At 47.8% G+C, this 24,526-nt stretch overlaps 1 protein-coding gene across 1 annotated transcript; it reads left to right on the forward strand.

Annotated features, from left to right (window-relative positions):
• Positions 1-10,949: 10,949 nt before the first annotated feature.
• On the forward strand, positions 10,950-24,526 carry LOC146375432 (glutamate dehydrogenase, mitochondrial-like). Its single transcript, XM_084948226.1, has 13 exons — positions 10,950-11,806; positions 15,206-15,286; positions 15,387-15,442; positions 16,816-16,879; positions 17,082-17,176; positions 18,554-18,733; positions 20,050-20,187; positions 20,334-20,471; positions 21,176-21,256; positions 21,365-21,488; positions 21,569-21,660; positions 21,742-21,804; positions 22,633-24,526. Exons 1-13 carry the CDS (start codon positions 11,398-11,400, stop codon positions 22,750-22,752), a joined length of 1,641 nt encoding a protein of 546 aa, XP_084804352.1. The 5' UTR covers positions 10,950-11,397; the 3' UTR covers positions 22,753-24,526.

Here is a 24,526-nt window from a genome sequence, read left to right on the forward strand (position 1 = left end):
AATAAAATGTATTATTATTATTACTAAACTATTTTAACACCCTGGCTTCATCAAACACACCTCAAAAATAGAATTTGTATGACTAACGATGATGTAATCACCAAAGAAAGCATCACGGTGCAGCTCTCTGAGCTTTTATAACAATGAAGTTGGTTCCACCATGGAAAAGATGGAGGATGGAGCCTCGTCACCATTTTATTCCCTTTCCACTTGAAATGTTCGATCTGAGCGCCAGACTCTGAGGAAGAGCTTTAACAATCGGTTTGCCAGACCCCGATTCATCCATGCATCCACCCATGCATCCACCCATGGTCCACCATGGCTCCTCTATACCCACTCCGAGCTCCGTTTCTATCCCGCTGGTTTGGATTGGTCTTCTTGTGCATTTCCCGTTTTAGAGACTTGGAACTCCTGAAGCTTTGACATGTTCCACGGCTGACCGTTTGTTTTCCTTTTATAATCGTCTCGCTGACAGGAACAAGCAGTCAGTCCATGTTGGATTCATTCATGAGGGAAGCACAGCCACTCATTAAGATCTGCAAACACTTTCTGCAAACTTCAGGCTGTTTCACACATTTACATCTGTGCAGGAACTTGTTTCAGGAATGCAGATGACACAGTAAATCCATATTTTTCACCAACACTGTGTCATTACAATGATTAAATGACTGCCAGGATGTTCAGCTGAATCAACATCCTCTGACTGTCCTGCATATTCATTATTTTCCAGCAGGTTTCCTGTGCAGCAGGTTTGCAAAGCAGCGACTCCCTCTGCTGGACAGTTTCTGTAACTGCAGCTCCTCCTGCCCTCAGACGGTTGGACTGACATCACCTTTGCAGGGCTGAGCCAGGTGAGACAACTGCTCAGTGAGATTTACATGTACTGTATTAGCACAGGCCTCAGTTCACCTGTCAGAGGAAGTGGTCAACAGTGAGGAAGGCGACATCAGTGAGACACACCAGCAGACACACTCTGGGTGTGCTAGTGATGGGCAGGAGAAGGAGGACTGATTACTAGCGGATGTTTTTGTGCTTCATCTGCTTTGACCAGAGAGATGGTGAAATTGGAGGATGTGAGGTGGATGTGGTGGAGGAGTGTGATAACCTCGCCATCCACATCGAGCTCCGGCTGAGCTGGAAAAGCAGCACAGAGCAGATTCCTGAGGAAGCTGAGCTCCTTCAGCCAGTCGGAGATGTTCCATCACTCTGCATCGGAGCTGCAGACAGCAGCAGACCAGAGAAACCGATGAGGAGGTCGGGCTCTGTGGTTGGACACCGACCCAGCTGTGGCGGCAGCTTGTGGGTCACGCCTGTGCTGCCGCATGCCTGCTTGGAATAAAGCGTCACTCTTTGAACGACAGTCTCACCTGAGCTACGATGGAGTTTATCAGGCGGAGCCTTGAGGATCTTCTGCAGAGGATCAGGAGGTACCTGAACACACACCTGGATGGAGCCCCGCCCACTCACTGTCAGCACACCTGGTCTGAAAAACACACCAACACATGCTGGTGTTTTTATCTGTGAGGCTCTGAAACTTGTATTCATTTATTTATTTTTTTATATTTAAAACTAAAAGAAATAAAGAAAACCGTTAATCATCTGATGATGTCATCAGTACCTGTAGTAGCGGCGTACAGCGGTGTGGGGCAGGCAGGGGTAACACGGCCTGTAGATGTCGTTGGCGTCTGTGTCGAGCTCTGCAGAGCAGCGCCCGCAGCCGGTGTAAGTGATGTCACCGCTCAGCGCCACCATGATGCCTTCCAGTGACGTGGAGCAGTCCAGGACGGGCTGAGGTGCATTCTGGGAAGCCGGTGCATCCTGAAAGCAGAACGTGATGACCTGGACTCTGAGCTCCACATCACCTGATGCAGCGGAGAAGAAAACATTTTAAAAATGTAAAAAAAAAAAGAACAGGACCATGAATGGAACCCTGAGGAGCTCCGCGGCTCCTTAAACGTGGCGATAAATCTGCTGTGGACGTTTCAGGCGAGTTTTCGTAGTTTCACTCACCGCTGTACTTCTGGGACAGCAGCGTGTCCAAGTCCAGCTCCGGAGTGCTGCTGTTTCCTTTCTGGCACCGTCGTGTCCGGTGGAAGTCCTGCACTCGGCGGTCAGTCGCGTCCACGGCCTGAACGGTGCTCCAGGGGGTGGAGTGCAGCTCTGGAAGGTCAGAGGTCAGACCCTCCCTTACCAGGAGGACACGGAAGTCCCAAACAGCCCCTGAGGAGGCAGGATTTACTGTTGGTGTGATTCACAGCAACAAACTCTTAAAGTAAAGCTAGAATCTAAAGTGACAGTTTCTTAGTTTGGTGGTACCAGGACGTCAGACATCCTCTTAAGCATTGTATCAACACAGCTTTTCTCCTTGTGTCTATTTCTAAGGAATCCATTTGAACTTCCTCTCACCAGCTGTGCTACATGTGAAAGTGTCCAAAGGCTCATCCCTACAGTAGAAGTACTGCAGTACTCGTACCGTCCCACAGACACTAGAGTGTAAGTGCGATTTCACCACACAGTGGGGTCTGGCGACAGCTGTGTCCATCTTTGATGTACAGCCTTTGTTCCAGAGCGTACCTTTGTCTCTGCTGAAGCGAGGCAGCCAGTCCACAGCTGCTCCCCACAGTAACACCGCCCCCTGCTGGTCCTCTGGCTGCTCCACAGTCAGGACAGCATTCAGCTGAACCGCCGACCTGCTGCGAGACTCCGCCTCAGCACGCCACTCTGAAAAACAGGGAAGGAAGCATGCAGCGAACAGTTCACCCGACTTAAATAATCTACATCACTGACTCGACTCGACTGCTGACAGCATTTCAAATGCTGAAACACTCAGACCTTCAATAAGAGCAGCACAGGTAAAGGTAAGACTCACCTGGGCTGATGTGTGTATGCGTGACTCGCAGCAGGGCGTGAACCAGTGCGTTTGCCCTCAGTGACCTCAGGGTGGCGTAGGGGAGGCGGTTCAGGTCTTGAGGGGGGCGACGTGGCAGAGACACCAAGAGGGGGCGCCGCTCTCGGAGAAAGCTGCACAGACACCTGAGAGAGCGAGCATTAACCTGCTGGGAAACTACAGAGAGAGAGAGAGGTAACTGAAACAGGTCAGCTTTGGAGGCACGTGATTGGACGAAGGCTCGGCTTACCTGGTGGTGAAGAGGAGGAAGTGATCTGTCCCACGTTGAGCAGTTTGCTGCTGAAGGTTGACTGCAGCACCGTCTCCCCTCTCCACCTGTCCTCGTTCACCTGCAGCGCTGACAGAGATGACAAAACACACAGAGAGCTTACGCACGTGGACACAACTCACCTCATGGCAGGGCGGCGACCATCTGAAGGTGACAGCCCCGCCCATTTATGAAGAAAAGTTGCAGACTGTAAATTAAAGATGGACAAAGCTGCCAAGCCTTAAAAATGAAGCCAAGGTGGGAGGAAGACCTGTTTTCTTCAGTGATCCAGAGAAACATGGATCCCTCCTGATACGACACTGCAAACAGTAACTGAGAGACACTAAAAAGTAAGCACGAAGACAAGAACAACTTCAAACACGAGTCGTTTCTCTTTCTGCCTCCAGGTCTGTTTTGACGTCTTTTCTTCATCCATCCCTGACACAGAGCATCGTGTTCAAACTAAACCACTCAGCTGTGTTTGTGTACCTGTGATGAGCAGAACGTCTCCAGGACCTACAGTCAACGCCCAGAATGCAGCCCGCCGCCATAGCACCACCTTCATCTCAACGCCAGATTGGTCTGTCACTACAATAGACGCTAAAGGCACAGAGGCGCCCGCCGACGGCCCCGACTTCACCTGTAGACATTAAACAAACATTGGTGAATTCAGTTTTTGACCATCAGAAATATTTCACCAGTAGATGGATAGAGTGTGATTAGAGTTCTAGTTTAGTCTAAGCTCAGCCCCCCTCTATCACTGAAGGTGTAGCTCAGGGCTCGAGCTCACGTCTGTTCACCTGTATGCTGATGACACTGCCCTTTATGCTCGACCAGGCCGTCTTTCAGCAGTCGTCACTGATGAGCCTAACAGTCACCGTCCGGCTCTGCAGGGCTCGATCTTGCTTTCTTTTCTTTATATACAAACCTCTACATGGTCATGACATCCTCCTTTATGTTTCTGGTCCCTACCCTGATGGTGCTTGTTTAGGGCCTTTTCTGCCCCCACACTTTTGTTAAATACTGCTGTCACCAGTTACTGGCCAGTCCAGAGCATCACTGCTTTCCAGAGGTTGTCCTAAACTGGTCACTAAAGTTAAATATTTTGCCTTTCTCACACCTCGTATCAGAGAAAGTAGAGTATAAAACATCTCATGCTCATGATTAGAATTTATTTCTTTATCCAGGTGTTTATTATTTCATTTCTTTCTAACCAAACATGGTTTCTTTACTGAGTTGGTGCTGATGGTGTTAATGTTGCTTTCCAGGTGGTCCCATCATACATTTTTTTCTCTTCCTTTGACCTTAAATTGGACGCTGCATTATCCCACTGTAGCACGTTGTGGTACAAACTGGTGTTACCTGGAAACACACCTGGACTCACCTTGACTTCCTTCAGGTGACAGGGGTGAACCACCGCCACCAGAACTGAGTACCGCACCCCTCGTCTGTCACATCGGGCCAGGAGTGTGGTGGGACTGTGGAGTCTGGTGGTGGCACCTCTGTCAGGTGACTGTGGGGAGATTCTGGCTTTTTTGCTGCTGGGGGACTCGGCGGGGGACTCGGCGGGGGACTCGGCGTTAGTTGTGGACTCTTGAGAACAGAGGACCCCATCGGTGGTGGCCTCAAGGACAACACCGCCTTCCTCCACTCTCGGGGTCAGACAGGGGTGACTGAAGAGCTCAGCAGAGGCTGCGGGTGATGGCGTCGCTGGGCTGAAGAGCTCTGGGGTGCTGGACGAGACGGAGGGAGGCGTTTGGGTCTGTTTGGGCGGGGTTTTCTCTAGGCTGGATGCTGATTGGACACTGCGTCTCAGGATTAACGCCTGGCTCAGAGTCCAGGTGGTGAGGTAATGAGTCTGGGAGGAAAGAGGTGCGGCAGCTGGCGGTTGTTCAGGTTTTCGATGATCTGGTTGAGCGGCAGGGAAACAGCGGTCCAGGTACTCGTGGACCGAAGCTGATGGCTGATCGTCCCGTCCAGCGTCTGACTCCTGAAACTTCTTCTCAGGCCACAGATCCTCCTTCAGACTTCCTGTCTCTCCTTCCTGTCCGTCTCTGTTTTCTGTCCAATCGCCTTCAGTGATTGTCGGATCATGGTGTACACTCGCCTCTCCTGTCTCATTTCCAGGATCACCTGAAAAATTTACAAATGTCCTGGATTATTTTTCTTAGTCTGACGTTCAGAGAAGCGTTCACGATTCTGCCTCCTGAGTGATCCTGATCACTAAATCTAACAGGTGAGTTTTAAAACTGAAGTTACCTGCAGCCCATAAAGAGACACAAAGACGTCCTCATAGAGACTCGTTTTCCAGACAGCCATGGCCTGTGGCTGCCTGCACATTTACAGCTCAGTAATTCGGTTAATAAAAAGACCAAAGCAGCAGTGAGTGCTCCTCCCCCCTGTTTGGTCCCTGAACATCTCACCTGCAGGTCTGAGCTGCCCGTCCCTCCAGGTGAGCTCCAGGTGTCTCCAGCGAGTAGGAGCACGATCGTCTTCCTCTAACCCGGCTCCGGGCTCTGAGGCTGGGCTGCAGGCGGGCGGAGGAGCCCCGAGGAAGACGTGGATCTTTCTCTGGTCACACATGCTCCCTGCTGGAGAGGCGGACACGTACGGAAGTTTAACCACTTCACTCTAAATCCATGCATGGATGCTTTTTCACAAGTGACTGATTAATCATCAGCTGCTGCTGCACAGAGCCTTTCAAAATAAGAGCCCCACTCGTAAAATGACTGTGAAAAACAAAAAGCATTCAGTTATACTCGGATGGTCAGAAAATTTGGTGCATTTCCTTCAAAACAGGGCTGAAAAAAGGAAACGTGTGTCAGCATCAACAACAGTCCTGTGGTCACCTGGTCCAGTGTTCCTGCAAACTAATGTGATTTGTTGCTCAACTGTTTTTCCTTAAAAAGTCCTTTAAATACTTAAAATTCTGAAAACTAGCTGTCACCAGTGTTTCTCTCTCATGAAGTCAGTATTTATTTGGGCTAAAAGAAGATATTTAATGATAAAAATGTTTAATTCTCTTAATCTAAAGAAAACGTAAAATGATGCACTTTATTCTGGAGCTAAATCAGCTTAATGCAGACAGAAGCCCAGCACAAAAAAGTAAATAATAATAAATAAGTTTTACCAACAAAATATTGATTAAATGACCCATCTGTGAGTCTCAGACTGTGAGACCAAAGATTTTTATCTATTGAGACCTGCAGAAAGTCTGGACTCTGACAGGAAGCCAGGACGTCTGCGCTTTTCAGACGTCAGAGAATCCGAAGCTTCGTTAGGACTGAAACGTCTCTCAGTCAAACTCAATAACAAGTTACACAACAATGACCGAGCAGAAACGCGGAAGTGAAGACGGATGGTGTGTTTCACAGCTGGGAACAATAACAGGGCCGTAAACAGCCCTCCAGCAGCTCCACCAATCAGAGCGCGAGACGCCGGGGGAGGGTCGCCCATCGGTGAGGGTTTACAGAGGCGCAGCCTTCAAAAGCACTAAATCACTTTGAATCCAGACCGACAGCTTCTGTTTTAGCATCGGGGTCAAAGGTGAGCACACCTCAGTACCTGCAGCACCTGACGCCTCAGCCACTCCTCCACACCGAGTAACCGTAACGACTTCACGTTCATTTCCTGATTCACACAACAGAAAACGGTGAAGTGCTCAGACTGCAGATACCTGCCAATCAGCAACATCCAATTCAAATCCTAGAATTTCACTCTGGCCTGGAACTGGAGAAAACACAGACAGGAAATGCACTTTCATAATAAAGCCATTTTTAATGACGTTCTTTTTTATTTGCTCAGTTAGCAGTTGAAGCCAAACACGGCCGACAGCATTTTCCTGGCAGCGGCCTGCTGGCGTCTCTTCCTGTGTCTGGTTTACCTGCAGACTCACGCTCCTCCCGTGGGATCGCATCACTCGGAGCTCGTACAATCTCCTCTTCATCACACGGTATTTCCAGACTTCCTGGGAGTGGGTATCGGTGTTCTCTTCTTTCTTCAGTGACTGATGTTCCTGCACTTCGTTTTGGTCCTCCAGCGTTTCTTCTTCTGGGGTTTCACCCTGCAGCTGGACACTGAGCTTCTTGGAGATCTCGTCGATCATCTTTTCGCTCATGTTTCTCCTTCCTCCTGCACTCAGAGATCTGTGCTGCTCCTGGATTTGAACGTCCAACACCTCCAGCTGTTTGACCTCATTGCTCAGCCCACTGTAAAGCGCCTCAGACACTTTGTCCTGTGAGGCTCCACTTCTAACCTTTAAAACGTTGGGAGGTCATTTTTAACGCTCCTCTGTCTGACCTCCAGCTGCAGCGTTTTCTTTAGAAATCATGGATGAGTCATGGAGCGAACTCTTCAAACAGCATTTCCATCAAAGCGTCTTCCATGTCCACCTTTGACTGAAGCTTCCGCCATTTCTCGCTCCGGACCTCGATCTCTCCATAGAGGTTCTCCCTGTCCTCCCTCCAGGTCACTCAGGTACTGTAAGCCTGCTCTTTCAGCGAGTCAAAGCAAAGCTGAGCGTGCTCCCTCTCTGACCTTCTGAGTGGTTTAAACCTGCATTCTCTCTGATGTCCAGCAGGGGGCAACATAGTCTAAGCATCATCGTGTTCGTTGCATTTCGCATCCTCACATGAGACACAACAAGAAGTTGAGCTGCCTTTAGCTTGGGTAGCGTTAGCATTTAGTTTGTTAATTATCGGTTAACTTTGTGAGTGAGCGGCACACCTGTTTGAGTCCAGGTGAGAAGCCTGAACGCCAGTTTTGTGAATAATTGTTTTATGGACACATTACCGCCCACTCTTGGTATCAGAGGTACATTACTATGGCATCATTTTAGTGCCTCTACTCTGAGCGCACATAAAAAAAATTGCAAGCACAAATGTTGCGTGTTGTGGAGAAAGTTATTTTGAGCAAGCAAAAGTTTAATTTGAGCGAACAAAATTCATTTCTGCATGCAAGAAATGAATTTCAGTGTTTGCGACTATCCACATACAAACACAATAACAGCCCCTCTGGCTCAGTTGTTGGCGTTTGCTCTCGGTCAGATCTCTGCTCTGTGTGCTCACAGACATCTGCAGACCTGCTCTCAGTGTGTCGCTCTCAACATCTCTGCTTCGTGCGCGCTCGACTCTCTGTACACCGTTATAAGTGTGCCACAAAACCAACCAATCACAGACTTGGATGCAAAAATTCTGATCGGCTGTTTTGGTCTTCAATCAGCTCGCTAGCTACTGTAGCCAGACCCAGGCAAATATCCCAGAATGCAATTCGTCCAAAACCCAAACGAGGCAGTTGCGGAGGCTGGTGGAGTTTGAAATATTACTCTTTCTGGTTCACAAAATAAACTTTTAAGATATTTTCAGGTGAGAATGGTGCTGTGCAAACTTCAAATATCTGCTCGATGTATCAAGACATCACATGTTTGCAAAAGTGCTCAGAAGTGTGTGCTCAGAATAGAGGCACTAAAATAACGCCATACATTACATCCTAACCAGCAGTAGAAAAATGAGGGAACAAATATATGATGAGCCAGTATCTGATTGGCTGATAGCATCTGAGTGCTGGGGTTTGTCCCTAACACTGTAAAATCATAGTGACTTTTTCAGAGTTTTATTCTAAAATTTGCTAAACTAAGATTGCATAAAGCACGTTGTAAAGCTGTCTCACTTAAGTTTACTGTCTGAAGTTTAAGTGATTGCTTAAAACCACGTTTCCTAATCACTCCCTTCTGAAGTTAACTACAACGTTCACCACCAGGTGGCAGCATTTTACCAGTGAGTGTGTTCAAATGGCAACCTCCAGCTCCCCACTTCCCCTGAGCACAACATCAGCTATGGCTGTATCCCAATTCAGGGTCTGCAGCCTTAAAGGCCGCATTTTCAGGCCGATTACGTTACAGCGACGCGACAAAGGCTGTCCCAATTCGAAGGCTGCTCGAAATGCGGCCTTCAAATGCGTCCTTCATGTCCCTGAATTTTAAGGACGTGGCGGTGTAGACTTCGTGGCCCAACATATCCCAGAATGCATAGCGCGGCGGTGGGTGTGGATAATTTTGCAGAAAAAAACGGCGGTTGAGGGGCGCCTGAAGAGTAAACTTTAAGTAAGTGCTGAATATTATGTCACTTATTTATGTGCAAATGTTTAATAACGAAGAACATTAAAACATTACTGTTGGCCACATGTCGGCAAAGTCATGTGACATTAGTGACGTTTGTACTAACTTGGTTTTAAAGCCTTTACTTTAAAATTTACGCTGTTCAATAGCTGAGCTTAATCTTACAGAGAATGATCAAAGCTCATGTAGAAACAAGCAAACAAATGAACAGAAGATTTTCTCCTTCATTTCTGTCAAACAATGCTGAAAAGTTTCCAGCTGTTAGTATCATGGTTGCTAGGCAACCTGGGCAGCGCAACGGAGGCTAGACCGTCCCATTTCACAAGCCTCGCACTTCCGGCCTTAGCGGTCTTTGAGTACGCGGCCCTTGAGGATCGTTAAGGCTGCGTACTTTAAGGCTGCAGACCATGAATTGGGATACAGCCTATGAAGTTAGTGTTGCTATGGACAATATCATGGTAGCCAAAACAAAAGAACAAATAAAAATAAAAACATCAACAACAGGACACAAATGGAGTGTAAAATGCTTTAAAAATAGGAGTCCGTCTTTTATGTACAGTCTTTGTGATATTCAGCCCTTTCTCTAACAAATGTGTTTTAGCGCCTGTCTACTTGAGGTCCGCCTCCCTAAACCCCACTGTTTCCTGATTGGCCAGCTGTATGAATAAGTCTGTGACATGCTGACATCAGCGCATCACTAAAGAAGTAAGAACAGTGTAAAGTGAGCGTGTAGACCCGGTCAAACCTGAGCTCGTGAACAAAAAGTTCGTGAGTAACCTGTTGGCCACATGTGACGCAAACATCCATCACTTTCACTTTTCACCTTTTTGGTTCTGTGGATTTTGCTTTAATTTCTCTTCGATATTTTTTTAAATCGATGCTCAAACTGAAGTTAGAGTAAAACGCAGACATTTCTACTCACTTGTTTTCAAAGAAGTGATTGTGAGCTGCAGAAAGGTCAGAAAATCTGAACAGAAAAATCACAAGTGTGAGGACCCAACAGATTTAGCTGGCGACCTTTAGCAGGAGCCTGACCCCTATGTTGGGGAGCGCTGGACTGAACTAGATTGTACTGCTCGTACGTCTGCACTTTCACATACGTTTTTTGTGCAATTTTGCATGCTGGGTTTTTGTTTGTTTGTTTGTTTGTGTTTTTTACAGCGCATTGTGTTCTGCGTCCTGATCGACTGTAGACCATTGTCAATCAATCCCTGTCTCCTGTACAGTACAGAATGCGTTCAGCTTGTCAAATGTATATAAATCTTCGATCCTACAGTGTAACTCTGAAGTGCTGGACTGTGTGTTTGTAAGTTTTCTCCCCAACAAACACAAACAATGTCGTTTTGCACCCTCAAAGGCAACCGCGGGTGCCTTTGGTTTCATTCTATAATACTGGACTTTTTTTCTATGAAGTTTTGAAGTTTGAGAGTGTTTAAACAAGAGGGAAAAGTGTGAAAAAGTTCATGTGTATCTGAGAAAAGTGTACAAAGCTTGTAGTGAGGGGTTTTACAGCCTTAAAACACCTATAATAATTTAAAAAATAAATAAAGTTGGCTACTTCGCGGGTTATTCTTGGAACGTAACACCCGCGATAAACGAGGGACCACTGTATCAAGAGAAAATGGCTGAAAATCTGCAGTGAACGTTGGGCTTTTATTTGGAAAGTTGAGTCCAGACGACCGGATATGCAAAACTGTGGCGATGCTAGCTTAAACCGCCACAAATTAACTCTAAACGTGTTAAAAACCGTCAAAATGTCAATTTTTGGGTGGATGCTTCTGTTTTAGAGCGGTATTTGGTCCTCTCCGTGTGCTTCTCTGCACTTTATTTAATAAGTTGTTCAGTTTTAACGACTTTTCCGGGTGTTGCCAAAAGCTAACGATAAGCTAAGCTACGTGCCTCCTTCCCGGCGCTGCCGGTCTCGTGCGGGTTTTTGTGTATGAAATTGAGCCGCTTGTGCGCGTCTTCCCGGCGCCGCACGCGGCGGTGTAGTTAGACAGGAAGGGGCGGCGGGAAGGAGGAGCCGCTGCTGCGGTACAGCTCTGTGTTTACGCGGCTCCATTTCCTCGTCTTCCCCGCGGTCTCGTCTCACCTCCCTGGGACGGCGAACTTCTACAAACCGTGAAAATGTACCGGTACTTCGGAGAGCTACTCACCCGGGGAGCGGGCGGCGTCCTGGCCTCGGGGTGCCCCGCCGCCGCTGCTGACTCTGTTCTGCCGGCGTCCGTGTCCCTGCTGCGGCACCGCGGCTACAGCCAGGCCGTGGATCCGGCCGACGACCCGAACTTCTTCACTATGGTGGAGGGCTTCTTCGATAAGGGCGCCGCTATCGTGGAGGACAAGCTGGTGGAAGACCTGAAGACTCGAGAGACTGCCGAGCAGAAGAGGAGCCGGGTCCGCGGGATCCTGCGGATCATCAAGCCGTGCAACCACGTCCTGAGCGTCAGCTTCCCCATCAAGAGAGACAGCGGGGAGTGGGAGGTGATCGAGGGCTACCGGGCTCAGCACAGCCAGCACCGGACGCCCTGCAAGGGAGGTGAGTCTCCCGCGCCCGGCGCCTGTTGGCACCGCTGGAAAAAGTTTCACTGAACAACGTGAAGCGACGTTCACGCAGAGCCGGTGTGACACGATTTGAACCCACATGAAAAATGAATGTAAAGGGTTTGAAAGCAGCCTGATCCAGATTCAGACAGACTAGATTTTTGTGCTTTTACTTTGATTTAAAACTAGACTCCCGTCTTTTAACCAGCTAAAACCACATTGTGCATGCGCAAAGAAACTAAAATCAGATGTGCAGGAAATGTTATTCACACCACCCCGAGGAAGCTTTCGTCCAGTGAGACAGCCACTTTAGGAATTTACTCTCCTCTCACTAATTAATGTGCATTTATCCCCAAAGCAGGGATTTCCTGTGTGAACCTGAAACACAGCTTTAATAACATCAGATGGTTGAGGTAAAGGTTCAAAGATATTGCACTGTAAAAAAAGCTGTAGTATAAGAGCTGGGGTGGGCGAGAGTGAGGCGTGAATGCTGTATGTGTGTGCATGTCTGGGGCTTGCTGAGCCATGACCCCTGTGGGATGTGGCCCCGCTCCCTGCTGGAAGCTTCTGTTCCTGGCTTGTACCGGGGTGGCTGGCCTGTAGCGGGTCCACTGCCTGCTGCAGATCACAGTTCTGACTGCAAAAGCTGCTGGACAGGATTTGTGTGTGTGTGACGTGTATGTACATGCTGAAAGGAGCGTTGTCTCCTGGTGCTGACATTTCCGCCTCAGGCAGGAATGTTGTCAGTCCGGTTCGAGCTCACGGAGCGTCCTGATGGGTGCTCAGGGCGCCGTGTTTTTGTTCTGAGCTCTGTGCCATCACTCTGATGTTTGGTCCGAGGTTCAGACTCTGCAGCACATGTGGAGAGAGCATCCAGATGTTCACACTGCACAAACGTGCTGAGGGCCAGCAGACGGGGGTCACAGTGGTCTGACAGGTGGAGGTGTCGTGAACGAAATGCTCGGTTTATTCGGAGCACGAAAGACCACGTTTGGAGACTTGAACAGATACGATGGCGCAGCAGAGGATTTGAAGCTGCTTTGAGTGACTTTGAATGCAGACTTGCTGTGACACACCTTAGCCTGAGCCGCACTCACTCTTTAACATGTCAGCTCATGATGCTGACGGGGTGTCAGGTTATTGCCCGAGCTGCACCTTAATCCACCCACACACTGTCTCTGATGACTAGTTTCCTCCTGTGTGCTGGACAAAAACTGTCCTGCTCTGAGCTCACACCCCAGCCTCACAGTGGAAATGCTGGTTTTACTGGGGTTTCCACTGTGAGGCCGTGCCTGCTGGCTCCGATCACACACAGACCTGAGCTTTTCCTGCTGTTACAGATTTACTCGGCTCATGTTTCTGCTGACAAATTGGTGCCAGTTTGAGCCTCGAGCGGCCCAGTGAAGGTTTCCTGGAAAAAATCCAGCCGAGTAAACGACCGCAAGCCGTCAGCGGCCTCCAGGGGGGCGGAGCTTGGACAGAAGTTCATAGAAAGGAGGGAAGCGATTATTAGGAAATGTTCCCCTCAGGTAGATTGTAGTTAGACGGTTTATGAGAACACAGAGAGCCTGTTTAATGCGTTCATGTGACCTGAACCACCAAACAAACAGAGACCTGAGCTGTCCAATCAGCTCAGAGCTTTTTCACACCCGCCTCAGCTGTCGTCATGGACGCCTCCACCTTTAACTGTCCTCAGAGTTCCCGCAGCTCCCCGAAGACTCGCAGGAACCTGAACGATCACATGATGCTGCTTCGCTCTGGAATCACAGAGTCGGTCAGATTAATTACTCAGGATTTATTCACGGCTGCCGCTTCGGCACATCATTTAATCAGTTAAACTTATAATGTTTCAAATTCACTCACATGATGGAAGTGATTAACATACAGTCTCCGGACACTTTATTATGCACATCTTGCTAATATTCAAGTCTTCTCGATTCAACAAGATGCTGCAAACGCTCCTCACAGACTTTTTAACCTGATGTCATTAGTATTATTGCATTAATGATATTTGTAATAATAATAATAATGGATTGCATTTATATAGCAAAGTGCTTTACAATTCCACTCTTCATTCACTCTCACATTCACACACTGGTGGAGGCAGCTACAGTTGTAGCCACAGCTGCCCTGGGGCAGACTGACAGAAGCGAGGCTGCCACATCGCGCCATCGGCCCCTCTGGCCAACACCAGTAGGCGGTAGGTGAAGTGTTTTGCCCAAGGACACAACGAGCGAGACTGTCTGAGCCGGGGCTCGAACCGGCAACCTTCCGATTACAAGACGAACACCCAACTCTTGAGCCACAATCGCCCCTATTGTATATGAGCTTTGGGTTATTAATCTTATATGTAATTCACTCCTGCTCATCAGTGATTGAGGGTGAATACAGGGCTCCATTAAGAGGCCACAAAAGGCTTTTTATTCCTGTTCACCCGTCATTCGCTGGTAACTCCACTCCACAGTGGCCTTTATGATGGCATTGTCCATCTTTGATATACAGTCTGCAGTTGGAGTTGATTGCTGGGATGACAGAGGGTTGATTTTATTTCTATTTATTGGCATTTATTTGTCCCAAAGAGCTTTGCTGACGGTAGAGAAGAGGCGCTGTACGAGCCACAGACGTGTTTTAATCAGTAGACTGGGAGTTGTGGTGTGCTGATGGTTTGGTCACAGCAGTCTTTCCCGTGACTCTTGTCTGCTGCTGTGTCGTCAGCTGTGTGTCTGCAGGTCCTTCAGCGAGTCCAGCTTACAGCTTTTACTCATCACATCCAGTGTTGTGTGCGAATAAAGAGACCTGGTGGAGCAGGTGGAGGGTGTGGTTGTTTTCCTATAAAGCAGCGTGTGTCTGAGCCGAGGTGGCCACACCCGCTCTGAGTCACACCGAGTTTCTCTGCTTCCTCTTCCACGCCGTCCTTCTCACTTCTGCATTTCTCCGTGGGCCTCTCACTTCACCCATCTTCCTTCTCTGCTTTTGTCTCCTCATCCATCATGTTGTCACTTCCTCCCGCCGCTGCTTTCACATTTCAACCTGCCTCCATGTGTTTTTGTTTTCCTTCCCACTCGCCTCCGAGCGCAGCCATTTTGTCCCTGCAGCCTGTGTTTGCAGTGATGCGTGAGAGCTGCTGGCCCACTTCCACGCTGACCTCCCTCCACTTTCTGACCGTTTTATTTTCCATGCTGCTTGCCTCAGCGGCTCAGGCCACCTTTATAAATGTTCACATAGCTGCACGTCCACCTTAAAGCTCAAACACACTTCCATTATGGACAGAACGTTACCCAAATGTGGGCAGAGGCCTCCTGGTGGGCAAAGCAGGTAGTGCAGGTGGGCTGGCACAGATGGTGAACTTTAACCATTGAAAGTCTCATGAAATAACGCCGTGTGTCTGTTGCAGGTATCCGTTACAGCACAGAGGTGTCTGTGGACGAGGTGAAAGCTCTGGCCTCGCTGATGACCTACAAATGTGCCGTCGTAGGTGAGGACACACTGAACCCAGCAGCCCGTCGCCCTCTGCTGTGTTTGAGTGAATCTGCTGCTGCTTGTTGTCTTGTGAACTAAAGTGACTTTGTTTCCAGATGTGCCTTTTGGTGGAGCCAAAGCCGGCGTGAAGATCAACCCGAAGAAGTACTCGGTAAGTGCGACGCTTCCGCGCCGGCCGGCCCTCCTCGGTGATCCTTGTGGTTTTATTTCTTGATCAGCGCTCGGCCTCGAACTAAACTGGAAATAGGATTATTGGGGCGATTGTGTTGCCATGGAAACCTAATGTCTTGTGGTAAGTGAACGAAGCGCGAGCGTGCAAGTGTTCTTTCCCACGATGCTGCAGTCGGCCCCGCTCATCAGCTTGTTGTTTGTAATGGTTCCACGACTGTAGATGGAGAACCCGGAGCAGCTGTCTGCTGTTTTACAGTAAACGTTCCGACCTGAGCGGAAACGCTGAGCCATCAGCTGGCAGAGAGACGCCGGGATGCACTCTGAAACGTGATGACTCGTGACTTTCTCCCCACATTGATTTCAGGGCCCTCTGTCACCCCCTCCCTCTCTAAATGTTTGCTCGACCTTCGCTCTTTGCTGCCTTCTCTGCTGGAAAACATCGATCAGCTGACACGAGCATAACTGGGAGGACTGCTGACCTCTGACCTCTTGATATGAGAGAAATACAGGAAATGGACGGACAGACATGATGAAATGTTAAAAGTAGAGCTGTTGTCCTTGTCCTGCCGAGTGCTAGGTCAGACTTGCGGGACACCGAGTGAGGAAGAGGGTGCGTTTGATTTATACCACAAGAAAAAACATGAGTTCGTTTTGTCTTGATTATCGTGTTTTCTCCTTTGTTTAAAGACAGAATGATTGTTTAAATAAAAATTAAAGCGCAGTTACAGGACGACATATTTACTGTAACATACGGATGTTTGCATCGCTTCACTTTCATGGTTACATAAGAAATAAACTCCAGAGATGCCTGAGGGCCTCTTAATGTAGTGGTTTATGCTGTTGTTCGCCTGAAGGTTGCTGGTTCACCCCCCCCCGGAGACACAGATCCTGTGTCTGGTTTAAAACTGCCACTCGTGGCGACAACCAATTATGACAAACCCGTGAGGAACCATATTAGAACATCAGCAGAAGCTTCCTCGGGTCATTAAAGCAGAGAGCTCATTTTCACTCAAACCCGTCGTGACCACAGCGCTCAGGGACCGCCTACAAAATGCCGCAATGGAAAAATAAAGTGGAGGATCACAAGAATCACGCCAAGCATTTCCCTTTGATCACACTGCAACACGTAGCTTGTGGAAGTGGGGACTTTCCTTCATGTTCCCAGTTGCTGCTCTTTGGTTTCCCTCATCAGACACAGACCAGACAAATGTGGGCGTGCACTCGTGCTGTCCTATAAAAGTGCCTGCTGTGTTTAACGGGGGTCAGACTGGGGTGTGTACTCCAGCCAGCACCGCTGAAAGGTGAAATGCATCAAAATAAAAATATGTGTATTTTTTTAAATTGTGTTTTCAGGACAACGAGCTGGAGAAGATAACCCGAAGGTTTACCATCGAGCTCGCCAAGAAGGGCTTCATCGGTGAGTGATGTCACGCAGCGATGTCACACCTGTCAGCTCCACTGAAGGTGGTGCGGCTCTCAGAGCAGCAGTTAGAGCAGGAGGTGGGCTGCAGAGTGGCTTGCAAGTGGCTTAAATCTTACTGACAGGAAGTTCAGACAGAGTCAGCTGACATGGGCTAATTTTCACTTCGCGTCCTCCCTGAACCGATGCGCTCTTGCAGGGCCCGGCATCGACGTTCCTGCTCCGGATATGAGCACCGGGGAGCGCGAGATGTCCTGGATCGCCGACACCTTCGCCACCGTCATGGGACACAATGTGAGTACTGACCCAGCAAAAAAGACGTGACGTCCAAATGCGTATGATTACACGTTAGGGCTGGGTGATATGGCCTAAAATCCATATCGCGGTATAATTTGAATCATGTGCGGTAACGATATATATCACGACATAGTCCGTTCTTCTGTATAACGTATTTTCCACACTATAAGGCGCACTTAAAATCCTTTAATTTTCTCAAAAATCGACAGTGTGCCTTATGTATGAATTCTGGTTGTGCTTACTGGCCTCAAACAGATTTTTTGTGCTACACGGCGCTCAGCAATCTGTCAAAAATGTTTTAGTCCGACTTTGCTAAGCTACCAAGCTGCACCGCCTGATGGATTGTTGGAGCATTACGGCTGCCGTAGTGAGGAGCCTCGCGGAGTAATCTGGGTCCTAAACTCCGTCAGATTCAGGTCCCAAAGTCAAATGAACACTGAGAGTTAAAAACGGTCTGAATTCTTTCATCTTTAATAAAACGATCAGCGTTGCTGCTTTATCAGGTTATCTATGAAGTTTAACATCCAGGCATCCATGAAAACAGGATTTATTACATTTAACGGAGTTAGAAGTTAACAGGAAGTTAGCTCGCTAGTTAGCGAAACATGATATAGCATGTTCTGACTGAGAGGTTTCTGAAAGAATTCAAACGTACAGCTCTGCTACCACTTCCAACATAAATGAAGACAGAAAACTAAACAGCAGTGACGTTTGCAGGGTTACTGAACTTGGGCTAGCTGCTATATAATGATGTGCTACATGATCGCTAGCGACACAGCTATGTTAGCATAAACGCAGAGAAGCTGGAGGATGAACGCTAACTTTTTTTCCACTCAATAAAAGTTAACGTGAGGGTTCCTGGTGGTCAGGGACAAATGTAATCGCATAGCAGGATGCTGTAAACGGACCAAACTTCAGTCAGGAGAACAACTGAGATAATCCATCCACAATACGAGGTTAGACATTCATATACTGCTGCATGGGAATAGAGCAGCTATGAGAGAATACAGCATTAGTGAATCAATGATAGGGAAGTGAAGGAAGCGCAGTTTTTGGCTTTCCCCATATTTCAAAAGTGCTTCGTCTCTTTGCTTTTACTGTCGCCCGCCATAATTTGCAGCTGTTATTGCTGCAGCCGCTGCCATGCTTTCAAGCAGAAACAGGCGCAGCTTGATGACACCATCAACATGCGCTATCGTGGTAGAGCGGTCAAAATCTCTACCGTTGGCCAGATTTATATCGTTTCTACCGTATACAGTTTATACGACCCACCCCTACTGTATTTGTAAAAACGGTCACGAGAGCATTTCATGTGTTATTTCAGAATTAGGCTGTTGTTTTTGTTTTTGACCTCGGCGTGTCGTCCATGTTCAGGACATCAACGCCCACGCCTGCGTCACTGGGAAGCCCATCAGTCAGGGAGGAATTCACGGCCGCATCTCCGCCACCGGCCGGGGAGTCTTCCACGGCATCGAGAACTTCATCAACGAGGCGTCATACATGAGCCAGCTCGGGATGTACCCCGGGTTCCAGGACAAGACCTTCGTCATCCAGGTATGCTCCGCCATCGTCACAACAGAACGTCTGCGGCGTTCTGACGAGTTTCTCACACTTCGTTTAAAAGCAGGATGAACAGTGAACGCAGCACGATGACCACGAGCCCAAAACCTCCGTGTAAAGTTCTCACAGAAGAGCTGAGGGACGTCAGCGGGAGTGGGCCGATGTGAAGAAGTGTTGCTCATGTTACAAATGATGAGCAGATTAAGCCTAAGTGACGTTTCCTCATCCGTTCAGGTCCGAGTGATGTAACTCTCATCATCAGACGGCGAACATGAGGCAACGTGCAGATGTGCATGTAGCTGCCTGCTCTGACCACACTGACTCGGCTGTGGATAATTTACATCACACGGCAGCAACTACACCTCAGACGGGGACATCGAGGAGGAGTAACAGGATCTCCAGCTGTCCGTGTCCATCTTTTATTTACAGTGTGAGAGCAGACGGCTCGGTCTGGATCCATTTATGAAGAACAAATGAGAAAAACTTTTCTTCCTCCTCGTCACTTCTTCCATCCTTCCCTCCTCAGCTGACTCATGTCCAGCCGCATGTTTTCATTTAATCAACAGGCGACCGCAACAAAGAGACCTCAGGATGCCCTTCATGACGTTCAGCACAAGTGTTGGTGGAGAGCAGGGAGGAGGCTCCGTCCAGACTCTGTGCTGATGATGTTTGGGTTTTTTCAAAAGGCAAATCATCCAGCGACTAAGACGCAGAAGGACCACGAGGAGACAACGCTGACTGAAAACAGACCTGAGCAGATACAGCGACGTCGTGCCCACAACATCTGCTGCTGCGAAAACTCAAACACTAAAGTCACAGAACAACCGCCGAGGACTTCAGTCGAGATTACAGACGCACCTCCAGGTTTACCCCTGAAGGTGGTGCTCCTCTACGTCACCGCCTCAGGACCAAGTGAGGTCAGAGGGCAAACTGAAGCTATCAGCTTTTTCCTGAAGTTTTGTGAGCGCGTTTCCTGTTTTTATCTTCTGGCACTGACTTTGGTTGAACACACTGGAACATTTTCCCTCAAAGGGCCCGAATGACTTGGATAGAGACAGATGAGTGTCTGGATCCTCGCCACAGTAATGCAGCCACTTTAGACTGTCACAGAATCTGAGTTACTTACTTTTTCTACCCATACAGTGCTGGTGCCCAGTCTAAAACCAGTGCTGTGTCTGTCCACCAAATGGCTGACCCGGCTTCTAATAACTCTACATAAAAGTGTGCAGTTTCCTATTCAGGAGAACGCTGTGTGATTTCTGACAGTGAAGCTGACACATGGGTTAATGCGCCCTCTGCTCTGCCTGCAGGGCTTCGGTAACGTGGGGCTTCACAGCATGCGCTACCTTCACCGCTTTGGAGCGAGGTGCGTCGGAGTCGGAGAATTGGACGGAAGCATCTGGAACCCCGAAGGCATCAACCCCAAAGAGCTGGAGGACTACAAACTGGTGGGTACACAGAAACAACAGGAGCAGTGTGCCACCTGCTGGCAGTACTCTGTCACTGCAGTGTACTAACAGTCCAGCTGGTTTGTTTTATGATTCGTGTGAAGCAGCTGCTGTATTCATCAGTTTGAACGGTTTGTCGTTTCCAGGCCAACGGGACCATCGTGGGTTTCCCGGACTCGACGCCATACGAAGGAAGCATCCTCGAGGCCGACTGCGACATCCTGATCCCCGCCGCCAGCGAGAAACAGCTGACCAAAAGCAACGCCCACAAGATCAAGGCCAAGGTGCCACGGTTACCAGATCTGCTCATCACGTATACGTGCGACGATAACTCATGCACGCAATATTTAATTTAGTCTTTAGTCACAAATTATTCCGACTCTCGGGAATAACGGCACTGGCAGGAAAACAAAATCCTTCATGCAAGAAGTAGAATTCATAGAAGGAAGAAACCCACAAACAGAAAACAAGGTTTAGTAGATTATAAATATACTGCGTATGTATGAATTTAAAGGAGTGAATGTTCTCAGATGTGAAGAGAAAAAAGTGCTTTACATAAATAAAACCTACAAATAAAAATAAATAAAAACTTTTAAAAAGTACAAAAAGCAGAAAATTATAAAGAGAAACAAACAGAAGTTGAGGAAACAAGACTTTTGATTTAAAAATAGTCATTGTTGGATTTTCTGACTGTTTGGGAACAGCTGCTGGGAAACATCCTTAAAGCTGGAGATGAACGTTATATTAAAATACAGTGGGCCAATGACGGAGCCCCGAGGAACTCCACATGCACCCCTGTGTACCGCTGTGTCTCATGCACACATGAGGAACATGAACATCCGACCAGTGCCGGTCCAGAGGCTGGAAGCCGTAAACATTTCAGATAAATTCAAGTAATCTAAATAAATAGCACTAAAAAATGTCCGTCCTGGGAAACCGTTTCTGGGTTTCCGTCAGTAAACTGACCTGGAGTCTGTGGTACCTTTAGATCATCGCAGAGGGAGCCAACGGGCCGACTACACCTGAAGCTGACCAGATCTTCCTGGAGAGAAACATCATGGTGATCCCGGTCAGTGGACGCAAATGCTCGTGACCTTTGTCAAAGGTTAATTAGTCTCAGACTGAAGTAAACGAGACGTCTGCGTTATCCCCTCTCTCTTCTCCTCTCGTGGGTCAGGACATGTACCTGAACGCTGGCGGTGTGACGGTTTCCTACTTCGAGTGGTTGAAGAACCTGAACCACGTCAGTTACGGGCGACTCACCTTCAAATACGAGCGAGACTCCAACTATCACCTGCTGAGTGAGTCTGAGCATCCACTCAGGAAGCCTCCCACCAACGCTCTGATCTTTGTTGTCAGTAACGCTCTCGTCTCCCTGCAGTGTCGGTCCAGGAGAGTCTGGAGAGGAAGTTCGGCAAACACGGCGGCGCCGTCCCCATCGTCCCCACCTCTGAGTTCCAGGCTCGGATCGCCGTGAGTACACACATACTCGTAGCACTCGAGTACTGTCTCCTCCTCTTCCTCAGGTGTGTAAGTTCCACTCTGTGGTTTCAGGGAGCGTCTGAGAAGGACATCGTTCACTCGGGTCTGGCCTACACCATGGAGCGCTCTGCCCGGGTAAGCACGCCAAACCTGCAGCGCAGCACGAAGGAAAAGTCATACAACGTCACCGCGACCAGTTTATGACTCAAAATAAACGATAACGCAGATGATGACAGAGAATCGTTATCGTCACAGTCGATGTGGAACTGAGATAAAGATGCGTGTTAAATATACACGATGATGATGAGCGAGCGACTTCATCGGTTGATCCCAGTTTTGGTTTAACGCGGGTGATCAGACGACCCAAAGGTTACATTAAACTTTCACATCTCACATCTGCAAACACCTGGATTATAACCCGACTGTTATGAAGAGTACGTCAGAATAAATGCAGATGTACGTGTATTTTTATTTATTATAGTTAGCGCCCTCAGAGACCACACCTCCCCCGAAGGGCGTGACCCTGACCTGATTTTGTTGGTTCGTTTCTACGGTGACACAAAAGTTAAACAGAAGCTGTAACTTTTGTCATTTCAACTGTCAAAGCAAATGAAATCTTTGGAACGACAGATGTTTCTCCCGTGCTTCCTTCTGAAGAAATCTGAACGTGACAGTGTTCAAAACGAAGCGTTAGCGGCTACACGCTTCCTCCCACCGAGGGGGGAAAGGGAAGTGAGCACATCGCCAGGAACTCTTGACGGATCATTTATGACACGAGACAACACAGTTTAAACGCAGTGTCAGGGTTATTATAATAAATCTACACCTCACCCTGATAAACACATGGATGCCTTTTTAAAGTGGATAAATCAATGCGTCGCGTGCTCGCTGATAAAAGTCTGTAATATTTGATTTCATGAAACAAACGTGTTTGAGTCACTTCCTGTCTCTTCTCCGATGCAGCAAATCATGAGAACAGCCAACAAGTACGACCTGGGTTTGGACCTGCGGACGGCGGCGTACGTCAACGCCATCGAAAAGGTGTTCAAGGTTTACAGCGAGGCCGGCCTCATCATCACATAGACCCGCCTCCATCCACCTGTCCGTCTGTCTGTCCTACCTGAGTTTAGTTTCCACGTGTGTCTGAATTTCTCTGGGATTCTTCGTCTTGGTGCAGTCACTCCTCCTCCTCCTCATGTCTGTGTCCTTCTTTGAATTTAAACTTTAAAAAACCAAAGAAACTTGCGGTCGGCAGCTTTAACACCACGGTCGCTCACCTGAATCGCTGCTTCCTGCACGGAAATGACAAATTATCTGAGCTCACTGGCCAAAAGTATGTGGACACCCCACAGACGATGTGGGCGGAGCCTTTCAGATGAAATAATTCCTTTCTCTGGAGTGTCGCGGTCCTGAAAGCTTCGAGTAGACGAGTCATAAAACGAGCTTCAGGAAACAACAGAATATTTGTTTTTTCATTTTTATTGTTTTATTAATATTTTCGGGTTGAATCATGAACAAACTGAGCTGAAGTGTCGGTTTAACACGAATGATTAGAAAACGGTGCAATCACTGAATAAACCATGCTGAAGACGTGCAGCGGGACATTTCTGTTGAGAATGATTTCCTTTTTCTCATTTGTTCTGTAAATGTGGGGGAAAGTGACGGCGCTCTGTGGGAACGCTGGGATCAGTGCTGTCACAGAGATCACACACAGATCAAACCTGTGAGAGATTATAAATTCAGGATTAAATGAATCTTTTTCTATCTTTCGAAAGGTTAAAAACTTGAAACGAGGCTGAACTCTGTTTGGACGAGTGACTGGTCTGTAGGTCGCCTCCTTCAGGCTGATGCTCCGTTAACGGGCCCGGTTCGTATCGTGGAGGGAACGTCTGCTGCTGCAAACACTGATCCCAGATCAGTTCGTTGTGGGTGTCCACATACTTCTGACCATGTGTCGTGCTTTTCTTCTTCTACTGTGACGCCGTGCGCATGTGCCTCAGGACTGTCGCTTTAATGTTCTTCTGCCCACAGTCACTTTATTAAGAGCAATAACTTGTTTACAGCCATCACTGAAATTTTAAAAAACATCCAATTGAATGCAGACGTTTACAGCAGAGAAAACTTCATCATCTTATCATCAGTCCAGCCGCCGGAGCTCGAGACCCAAAACACTCAGGTCAGGAAAAACTCGACCAAAGAACCGATATTTATTTTTCACTGTTTGAAATCTGTAGATTAATTTAGAAGATTTCATCTTTAGCTGCAGAAATTTTTTTTTCACTTTGCACATAAAAAACAAAATTTATTCAAAAATTTGAAGTTTCACAAAAGTTTGTTTTTGTTAAATGAGGGGAAATCTGCTGCGCCGATAAAGTGCCGTTCAGTCAGGACGTCTGTTTCATTCCAGCTTTAGTTTTTATTTTCTGATAATGACCACAACCAAAAGTTGTTTCTTCTTCTTTGAAATGTTTGAAAAATCAGAAACCTGCTGTGAGAAAACTACAAACTATGCAAACACAGACGGTTCCCTGTGACCTCGCCGTCACAGCGCCCCCTGGCAGCCTCGCCTCTCGGGGTCAAACACTTGTTCCTTCTGTGGACTCTGAGTTTTTATGTTAAAGAGAAATAAAATCCAAACAAAGTGACGCCTGAATGTGTTTCGTTTTTTTTAAATCAAGCTTTATTGTTCAGTCTCCAGCTAACAGCGTTTTGTTTCAGTGCAAATACAATTTATATTTAAGAACAAAAGAGGTGCAGGGTCCAATCTGGCCGTAGGTCGAGTTGGAAAATAATAATTTAAAAAATGCAAAAAATAGTTTCATTTGTATTGGTGTCAAAATAAAATCTCTGAAGTTTG

Source organism: Perissodus microlepis, chromosome 13, assembly GCF_051167445.1.
Source record: "Perissodus microlepis isolate ML-2025 ecotype Zambia chromosome 13, ASM5116744v1, whole genome shotgun sequence".
Lineage (NCBI taxonomy): Eukaryota > Metazoa > Chordata > Actinopteri > Cichliformes > Cichlidae > Perissodus > Perissodus microlepis.

Coding starts and splice junctions, on each gene's coding strand:
- LOC146375432 (XM_084948226.1), top strand. CDS start 11,398: ATGTACCGGTACTTCGGAGAGCTACTCACCCGGGGAGCGGGCGGCGTC. Junction 15,443..16,815: donor TCAACCCGAAGAAGTACTCG/GTAAGTGCGACG, acceptor TTGTGTTTTCAG/GACAACGAGCTGGAGAAGAT. Junction 18,734..20,049: donor ACAAGACCTTCGTCATCCAG/GTATGCTCCGCC, acceptor CTCTGCCTGCAG/GGCTTCGGTAACGTGGGGCT.